The 10,473-nt window shown below is 36.4% G+C and overlaps 1 protein-coding gene across 2 annotated transcripts; it reads left to right on the top strand.

The window, feature by feature from the left end:
- The first annotated feature begins 2,262 nt into the window (after positions 1 to 2,262).
- Positions 2,263 to 9,763, top strand: LOC120169949 (two-component response regulator ORR21-like). 2 transcript variants are annotated; one of them, XR_005520696.1, is made up of 6 exons: positions 2,263 to 2,521; positions 2,962 to 3,114; positions 3,194 to 3,592; positions 3,769 to 3,845; positions 6,727 to 8,011; positions 8,075 to 8,119. XR_005520696.1 is itself a non-coding variant. In XM_039178023.1 (6 exons), the coding sequence occupies exons 1-5, from the start codon at positions 2,326 to 2,328 to the stop codon at positions 7,894 to 7,896; spliced, it is 1,995 nt and encodes a 664-aa protein (XP_039033954.1). In that variant the 5' UTR covers positions 2,264 to 2,325; the 3' UTR covers positions 8,545 to 9,763. The 2 variants fall into 2 exon arrangements, 1 of the variants encoding a protein (XP_039033954.1); XM_039178023.1 differs by lacking the exon at positions 8,075 to 8,119 and adding an exon at positions 8,545 to 9,763 and having other exon boundaries at positions 2,264 to 2,521; positions 6,727 to 7,896.
- The last annotated feature ends 710 nt before the right edge of the window (positions 9,764 to 10,473 follow it).

Here is a 10,473-nt window from a genome sequence, read left to right as displayed (position 1 = left end):
GCGACGGAGAGTAAAAATAGTACACTTCAAAGAGCGTAACTAGTCTCGAAAAAGTAAGTGTTTATCTTCCTTGAATCAGATGAAACACCAAGTTGTAGAGTCGCCACCAATCTTTTAATTTGGTGAGATTGGTCACCAAAATGTTATATTATTCTAATAAAGTTCCTAAGAATAATATTAAAATAATAAAACTCAGGTATGCTTACGAAAAAAATGAGTTCGAGAGTCGGTTAATTATGGGGAAGGATTAGCACCCCCATAACGCCCAAAATTGGTACCGTTGTTTATTAATTAGCATCTTTGAATAAATCATGAATTTAATAGTATTTAATATAAATATTAAAAAAATATATTATAATACTGAATATTATATTCACATAGATTAAATTATAAATTATGTATGATAATAATCCTAAAATATAAATACTAATATTAATTAATTATATAATAATAATTAATAATTAAAACATAAAATATTAGAATTAATTAACCTAATTCGAAATATTATTAAAAATATATAATAATAATATAATTTCCATTAAATTGATATATATAGGTCAAAATATAAACTTATTAATATTTAGGGACTAAACATATAATTTATCCTAAATATATATATGTGGCAGGGACTAAAATACAAATAAAATAAAATGTGAAGATAAAATTAAAAGATATAGAAACCTGATTTCGGCATAGTACATGAACTGCGGGCATGATTCGCCCATGCGCAAATTACATGGAAGCCCCTCCCTTAAACGGTGTCATTTTAGGGAGGGTATAAATATACCCTTAACCGACCATTTAGGCCACTTCTTCTTCATTTCTCTCCTTTCTTCTCTCTCTCTAAAATAGAGAAGAGAGAATTCTCTCTAGCTTCTCACTAAAAACCTCCTACCGGAGAGATGCTAGCTACCGGCGGTCACCTTATGCTGTCAACTCCAATCACCGCCGGCCACCATCCACGGTTGCCAGAAATCGAAAAATTACCCCAAATCAAAACTTTCGATGTCCTTTACCTAATTTCGAACCCTTTTGGCCCTAAAAGACTCTCACTCAGCCTAGATCTGGACTTTTACTCTCGGTGTTTCGACTCTCCAGTGAAGCGTGGGACTCCGAAGGTAAAGGTAAGTCTCACGATCTTTTGTTTCTGTTTTCGATTCGTTATTAGCTACTATGGATCGTTGCTTGTATATAGCTCTCGTTCTTCCTTTTGTTTATGTCTGTCTTTGTTTGGCTTTGCTTTCTCTATTGGTTTTTGACGTGTATATTCCCCCTGCTTGCAGGTGATTGGTCGAGTCCTTTTATAGGGCTCAAATCTCGGCTGCAATGATGAGGCTATGGTGAGGTGTGATGCTGTCATTTATCTTTTGGAGTCTTCTATTTGAGGCGGTGATGGTGTGTCATCGGCTGACTAGAGCAGTTGAAGGCGGTGGTCGGAATAGGCCCTAGGGTGGTAATGATACCCTAAGGCTTCTGCTAGATACATCTGGGCCCTCGGATTTCTTTTGATCGGACTGTTAAGATCGACTGACGGCTAGAGGAAAATGTGATGAAACCCTAGCTACTGAGCTTGGGCCTTCTGGTCATTTGGGCCTGGATCTTGAATCGGGTCTGGGCTTAGCTTGGGTTATTGTATTTGGGTTCTGGTTTGGGAAAACGGGCTCCGGGTTTAATGTAACTGGGCCTTTAGGTTATGTAATAATAATATAATTATAATAATAATAAAATTATATAATAATGTAATAATAAGATTAATAGTATATATAAAATAATTAATAATAATAATATAATAAATAATGAAAACGGACAAAATTTAGTGTAGACAAATAGTATGTGATAATTATATAATAATATCTTTTTAGAATATTTTTTTAATTGTTAATAATATATATGTACCTACATGATGTAACTTGGATAAAATAATGATAGATTGTCGCATTGCGCATATGAGTCCCACCTTTCGGTCCAATGATTTCCCTCGTTTTCTAGCTACATATTTACGTGATCTCTCCATCCTCAAATGTATAAGCAGATAAGGACAACTTTTTCTCTTATTCGCTTCCGTCTAACAAAGAGAACTATTTGGATCACCAAATTGTTTTCAAGTTTCAACACTAAAAGAAGCTTATTCACTCCTCGATCCGATCCCGGTTTAAGCCTCTCAATTTCACCCATTTCTAGGGTCTCCCGTTTCCCTCTGTTTCGATTGTTGACGTTCGTTGCTTCGTTTTGATGAATTAGAATGGTTACGAGGGATTGGTACTGTAAGTTTAGTTTTTCTTTTTTAATGTGTGAGTGAGTTGTGTATTTCTGGCTAAGGTTGCCATGCAGAGAGTGATGCAGTCGAATGTGAGTACTAGCGCCGCTACTACCAGCTGCGACGGTGGCTTTACTTCGTGCAAAGCGGAGGAGGTTATGATCTCCGATCAGTTCCCGGCTGGATTGAGGGTTCTGGTTGTAGACGATGACTTTACTTGCTTAAGAATTCTCGAGCAGATGCTTCGCCGTTGCCATTATATCGGTGCTTAATTTTGCTTTTTTATTTTTTTTAATATATATTTCCGTGCATTTTCTGTTTATAGAACTTCCATTTCGAATTAGGCTTAGTTCTTAGTATATACTATCGTGGTTGTTACTTTTAAGCGAACGGGGAAAGACAAAATCGTATTTCATTAAAGATTATCAAATCACTAAAACACTAGACAAATTTGAACCGATCAATTGTCCTCAGTGGTAAAACAGAATGTTGTTCTCCCTGGACGGTCTGGTTCGACAAGTAAGCATTATTTTCTAAAATTTGCATTTACATGTACTAGGTTCCGTGCTATCAAACACTGGAAAGAATCTTAACTATTTTTTATGGTTTCAACTTAATTTTGCTATTTTTGAGGATAATGAAATGCCTTGTTGTTTGTTCAAAGTTTTTCTTTTCTTAAATAAAATTTCCTTTTCCTTTTGCAGTTACTACTTGCTCCCAAGCCAAAGTTGCCCTGAACCTTTTACGGGAGAGAAAAGGGTGTTTTGATGTGATACTAAGTGATGTTTATATGCCAGATGTGGATGGTTATAAACTCCTTGAACATGTTGGGCTTGAAATGGATCTTCCAGTAATCAGTAAATACTCTTTTGTTTTCCTGTTAAGACTTTTGATTAAATTTTGCTTCTGCTTATTAACACGATGAAACTGTTGTAGTGATGTCGGCTGATGGGAGAACGAGTGCTGTTATGAAAGGAATTAGACATGGGGCTTGTGATTATTTGATTAAGCCCATACGTGAGGAAGAATTAAAGAATATATGGCAGCATGTTGTTAGGAAGAAATGGAATGAGAATAAAGAACTAGAACATTCAGGGAGCTTAGATGATGCTGATCTGAATAAACGAGGAAATGATGATGCTGAATATGATTCTTCTGTCAATGATGCAACTGCTGCATCACTGAAACCTCAGAAAAAGAGGAGCAATACAAAAGAAGAGGATGATGGTGAAATTGACAATGATGATCCATCCACATCAAAGAAACCACGGCTCGTTTGGTCGGTGGAGCTGCATCAACAATTTGTCAGTGCCGTAAATCAGCTGGGGGTTGATAGTAAGATCTCCAATGGTTTGATCCTTTTATTTATTTTTCTCACAATGTTGAATGCGGATAGGGGGTAGCATTTTGAATTCTGTTTAATCTCCAAAATAGGAAATGTTAATATTAGTTGGTGTGTTTTTTTTTTGGTTCACTCTTGCTGAACAAAAACATTGTGGCTTCCATTTCAGAGGCTGTTCCCAAGAGAATTCTTGAGCTGATGAATGTGCCTGGCTTAACCAGAGAAAATGTTGCAAGCCATTTGCAAGTGTGGTTCTTCACATGCATTTTCTATATCGGCCACTACTAGGTTGAACTAATCATAAATATATTTGAGAGTTTGGTGATTGATTCTCTGCTTTGTTTTTAATGAACTAATTAAAAGAAGTTGATTGTTGTTTTGCTTGCACCTTCATAGTTCATTTAGATTTTGGCTTGATATCAATGGTTTCATGTTGATATGTCGTTTTGGTTCTTATTATTATGAAATTATGCATTACCAATTTTTTTATGCTCTATTTTTTAGTGAGAATATATGGTCTGTTTCTTCCTTTTGGTTTTACTCTGTTGTGATTTAGTAGAGCTAGAGCTCTTCCTCCATGCAGTTCTAGGTTCAAAATCTTGTCTTAGACATCACCCATTCTCGGATTTTAATTTACATTTAGTCTACTACATTATTACCCCCTTCCATAAAGACTGAAGTTTTATCGATTTTCCAATATCATATTTGTCGGGCGAATATGTGCAGGGAAGTTTTGATGTAAAGTTAATGAGATATGAGTCAACAATGGGTCTCATAATGGAGTTTAAAAGAAAAAATAACCACAATGGTCAACAAGGCTTGTATTATTCACTTTTTACTTCATTTGCAAGTCATAGTTGGTTGTATGTTGGATTATATTACGAGGCTTTGCCTTGAGTGCTGGTGGGACTACCTGCAAGCTGTTTTTGCTGAAGTGAGCACTGAATATAACTTTGTCCAGTGTTAAGAATGCACAAGCAGGATCAAGGATGATTGACAGGTAAGTCGAAGTCAATTGTCTTCACTTTATCTCGGTTCCTACAATGGTCTATTGTGATTAACAACTCAGCTTATCAAAGGGAGATTGAAACCTTAGGGCTCATCAAAGAGAGATCTAAATCTCTTTAGGGTTTTTCTAGAAATTCTGCTTAGGGTTTATTATTCCATATGTCCTTTTCAATAAGGACCATAATTATTACATAAAGAGGAAACTTATTCTAGAAAGGAAATAAACTAAAATAAAACCACAATCAAGAAATATTAATTAGAGAATCAAAATTAATGGCCTTTAAAACATTCGTCCGTTTCCCCTTCTCGCAAATAGAGCTTGTCCTCTTGCTCAAAGTCCAGATAAACTTGACAATATAAATCAGCTTGGTTGAGTGTCAATTTCAGTTCTGGCTCTACGTCATTTGGATAAGCTAATTCCAACCGATAAGAGATTACAGTGATGTCTAATTGAGTAACTGTGTACGGTTCATTACAATTATAAAATATAAGCCTTCACCCCTCACTACGTCATGTCTACTCTTGATAATTTTTTTCTATACCAGCGGTAGATGAATTTACCAGATTTGCTTCAGTAGTACTAGTACCCCTAACATATTGCTGCCTTCAAAAAGTTGGGATGTCAAGATTGTCCTATTAGCAGGTGAATCAAAATTGTCCTCATTACCTTGCTAAGTTTCTCTACTGTTATTTTCAAGATGTGGCATTTGATGCTTCTGTACGAAGGCTCTAGCAAGGCTCATAGCTATGGCTAAATCGGGGTTTTGTAAATTTGAACATCCAATTGAATGAAATTGTGAATAACACATGATGGTCTACCCAAACATTCTGACTAGCCCGTGCTAATTTTTCCTGAAACTTTCGCTGATGAAGCTCTACAGTTTCTGCATGTTTCAAACTAACCAAATTCCCCAAGGATCGCTACCTTTTGGAAGACCAAAACGAAGGGAGCAATAATTTTGAAATTCTAACCAGTTCATCACGCACCCCTCCAACTTAATCTCATGACACCAAAGTTGTGCCTCACACATCTGTGGAAGGTTTCCATGCTTACCTTGTTTGCCTCATTAGTTTGTTGGTTTCCGAGGAAATGTTCACATTAGCGGTGGTGGTGCCTCGCCCCCTCCAGCAACTAGTGGGAAAGGCGCTCAATCTAAGTTGGATTGTATTACTGCTTGTGTCACCATCCCCCGGTGTTCAGATTGTAAATTTAGCATCCACCGGGGATTCAGTAACACTTGCCCTTTTTGTAACAGTGCTTGTACGTAATTGACCATTGTGGTAGGTTCTGATGGCAAAATTTTAGGAATTCGTTAATAAGATTGTGTCACAGGACGATTGGTGGGGAAGTCCACGTCAATTGTCTTCCTTATATCTCGATTTTAAGACGACCTATTATGATTAACAGTTGAGCTCATCTAAGAGAGACTGAAACCTTAGGACTTGGTAGAGAGACTTTGATCTAGTTTGGGTTTTTTTTTATGGAAATTGTGTTTAGGGTTTATTATTCCATACGACCATTTAATTAAGGATCAGTGTCATCACATAAATAAGAAACCTATTCTAGAAAGGAAATAAATCAACTAAAATAATATCACAATCAAGAATCCCAAGGAAAGAAATAAAATCATTACCTAACCCTTAATTAGAGAATCAAAACTAATCGACTTTAAAACATAGGTTTGGCCCACAACATTCAGGCATAGCATTAATGTTGTTGTTGACATCTTGCCAAATTATAATAGTATCTCCTTTGAGGATTAATTGATTCATGTTTGATCTGATTGGATCTGGGTCTCATAATTGAGTTATGAATACAAAAAGAAAATTATATTGGTTGATGATGCTTGTAGCAGTGATAATTTTTTGCTCTTTGGTTTTAACTAATGATTGTGATACGAGTCTTTGCCAGCAGTGCAGACCACCTGCATGCTGCTTTATGTAGAATCTGAACATATAACCTGTTCAGGAGCTTGAAGCCTATAAATATTTATGTTCTTTTGAAATTATATATGCATCAAAGTACAAAGTACCTAATTGTGGTTGATATATTTAGCTACTTCTTTGCTCCTGTTGAAAAAAACTATATTTACCTAAGATATTACGATCCTATATACAGAAATTCAGACTATACTTGAAGAGAATAAGTGGAGTGGCTCAACAAGGTGCTATTTCTACTCCACTTTGTGGGCCGGTAGAACCAAATGTCAAAATTGGTTCACTTGGGAGATTTAACATCCAAGTATTGGCTGCCTCTGGACAAATTCCTCCACAAACCTTAGTGGCCCTCCAAGCTGAGCCGCTAGGTCGATCAACTGGTAATTTAGTTATGGCTATGGACCAGCCAGCTCTTCTTCAAGCATCCCTTCAATGGCCCAAGTGCATTAAAGTTGACCATGGTATCACATTTGTTCAACCTTTTGTAAAATGTGAATCCAGCAGTTCCATACACTTCCCACAATCCTTTGCACCTGTTGAAGATGTTACTTCCGGATTCAAAGCATGGCTCTCTAACAACATCCCTACAGCAGGACCCGGTAATAATGGAGGGTTAAGTTCCCAGAATGGTAACATGCTTATTGATTTGTTGCAGCAACAACTCCAGAAACCACAGCAGCAATCTACTGTTCCCGAGCTTCGCTGTTCGATCAATGTGCAGCCATCTTGCCATGTTGCACCCTCTCAGTCGTCTGCTAGTTTTCAGGCAGTAAATAATCCTGTTTCTGTGACACAGAATGGAAGCTTTAGTAGAACTGCTGTTATTGATTACAATCTTCTTCCGTATCAATCAAATTGTTCTTCATTGATTACTGGACAAGTCTCTAATGTGAATGTCCAATCTACTGGTGTTCTTAGTGGGTATATACCCCCTGCTTCTGTTTCTCCTTCTGTTTCATCCTGCTCGGTAAATGCTGACAATTGTGCCAGTCAGCAAGTTCAAACCTCAAGCATGACATTTAAAGCATCCAGGAATTTGCCAGGATTTGTACGTAGCACGAGTAATGTCCACGATCCCAACGGTTCTACCAAGCCTGGAGATTTGCTTGATCAAGCACCTTTTAATAATCTTGGATATATTAATAAAGGGACTTGCCTCCCTGCCCGGTTTGCTGTTGATGGGTTTCAGTCATCTTTGAGTAGCTCTAGCCATGGAAAGGTTCTTTGTGAGAATATTGGTACCAGAGTGAAGCAGGAGCCGAATATGGAGCTTGGGGATAAAGCGAAAGTGGGAATACAAATGCTACAACATTTTCCTCCACATGATCTCTTGAGTGTTTCCACTGAATAGGTATTTTAATTTGGTCTTTAATAAATTTTATTTGCCTAACAGCATGCATGTGCATAAGTTGATTTGGTCTTTAGTTTGCTTTTGTGTGGCGTGTCTTTCACTAAAAGTAATTTGCCACTTCATTCATTCTGCAATGAAAATTTACCGTTTGCTTTGTTTGACTTAATTTTGAAGGCGACACTACTGTGTCTTTGCATGGGAAAGCTAGTAATCAACTTTTGACTATTTATGAGTATCACATCAAACTACGTGTATTCACTCCTTTTCATCTGGAGTTTATTTTGTACATATATAATAATATAATGTAGTTTTTGAAAACATACAATTTAAACGTTTTTAAAGCATATAATATATAATTTTAAAAATCGGTTTGAAAATATATAATATGGTTTTGAAAATACGATTTAAAAACATATATTATATAGTTTTGAAAATACATTTTTGAAAATATATATATTATATAGTTTTGAAAACACTTTTTGAAAGCATATATAATATATAGTTTTAAAAATGATTTTTTGAAAACATATATAATATATAATTTTTGAAAACATATTATTTTTAGTTTTTATTATATATTACATTAACATTATTTATTTTTTTATTTTATTATTATTATTATTAATTTTTTTGATTTTTGTTTTTCAGGTCCAATGAAGCACAACCGAGTCATGCCAGCCTAACCCAGCCAAGCAAGCCCGATTTGGGCTTGATCCAACCCAGTAAAGATTAGGGTTTTGTGAACCCTGAAGCAATAGGACAAGAGAGCCGCGAGTCACACCGGTCAAACAAGGAACAACCGGCGAAACGGCCGGCGTAGTGCATGAGAGCATGAAATCCCGTTGAAAACAGGATTACAACAACCCACAACAGCCCGGTTAAATCGGAACGGGGGAACGACCCCGAAACAACCGAAAACGGCCCCGACGGCCCCCCCTATAAATGCCTACAACGGAGACAACAACCACACAAGATTAAACCACAAGGAAGCATACACAATAAATCGAAGCAAACCAAGCCAAGTAACAAAAAGAAAACGTTTGAAAAAACCATCATAAAAATTCAAACTTTTCGTCGAAGGCTACTAGGCGGGGAGGAACACGGCGCGAGGAAACCAAAAGACGCCGGAAATCGTCGGAAAAAAGTAAACATCGAAGCTATTTTATCTGATCTACAACACTATGCTGTTCTGAATCTTTATTTTTTTTTAAATGCTTATTTCAACAAACATCAGGTTTAAGTGTGGGATGGGATATTTTCCATATTTATGGAAATCTTGGAAAACAAAATTGAAAAATAAACATGTCTTGGACACAACTGTGTTTGGCACTCGCATCTAAGTCCGAGCAACATAAGTATAATTTCCCGGAGCACTATGAAAAATGGGTGTTCATCTTGTGGTTAGTATTTTTTGAAGCCTCCCATAAGTAAGAGTCGTTATCCTGCTTCTTTTTAGAACACTAATGGCATGCATTTAGACAATGTTTAGTATTTGAGAATTTACTGAATCCAGTGCTGGTGCTCTTCTAATACATGTTTGCTTTGTGTGGTGAGAACAAATACCTTATCTTAGTTTTCTGTGTCGTTAGAGATGATCTTGCAGAGCCAGGTGCTGGGAAAGTTTACAGTTGAAGTCTAAATTTTTACTATAGACAGTAATTCCTGTGAAGCTACTTGGTAAATGGAAATTCCAAAAGAGCAGGAACTGTATTCAGCTCTTTTTGTACATTTCGGGTGACAACGTAGGCATTACTCTAGAACGATTATGTGGTAATTAGTCTGCAGGAAAAATAAGTGGTGTAAAACAGATAGCTTGTATGTATTTATGTTCAAATATGATAGCATCTTGCCAGCATTATTGTGCAGAGTGGTGTCAAACGATTTAACGATTTTCCAACGATTTCTCAAAGTCTTCTCAAATCTAACCATGAAGTTCCGACCAAAGCTTCATCGGATCTCTGCCCTTCATGGTTTTTATTTTTCTTCTTCCTTGTTGCAGGTTGTGGGTGTAGGGTTTGGCTCTCAATTTTGATCTGTTGGGTATATTTAGTGGTTCATGGTAGGAAAACGGTTATTGGAATGGCTTAATGTATTTGATTTAGGCAATGTGTGGGGTTGTGGTGGAAGTTAGGTTGAAGGGTGAGGTTTAGGGTTGTGAGGGGGTGGTTTGGTGGAGCTCATGTGAACTGTTGGCTTTGTGGAGGAGATGAGGTGGTTTTTATGGGTTAGCTATGGAGTCTTCGTCTACTTTGAGAGGTGGTTGTGACTTGCGAGCTGCAATTCAAAGCGGTGATTACAAATTTGATGTTTAAGATTTTTATAAAATTCATTTATAATGTTTATTAATTAATGAAAATTTAATTTTAAAAAATATTTTTTTCAAAGCAATTTTATTTAATGTAAATTTCTAAATTTTCTGTGTATATTTTAATTTTTAGTGCTAGGATTAAATTGCTACAATTAGGGGTGCTTATTCGAGCGAGTCAATCACGAGTTGGACAATATTCGATTCGTGCTCGTTAAAAAATTTTGTTGCTCGATTCCTTTTTTGTTAAGATTTTGTTTGAATCGTGCTCG

The sequence above is a fragment of the Hibiscus syriacus genome, unplaced genomic scaffold (assembly GCF_006381635.1).
Source record: "Hibiscus syriacus cultivar Baekdansim isolate YM2019G1 unplaced genomic scaffold, ASM638163v2 tig00003041_pilon, whole genome shotgun sequence".
NCBI lineage: Eukaryota > Viridiplantae > Streptophyta > Magnoliopsida > Malvales > Malvaceae > Hibiscus > Hibiscus syriacus.
Note: the sequence above shows the minus strand (reverse complement) of the source record. Positions and strands in the feature narration are given on the sequence as shown.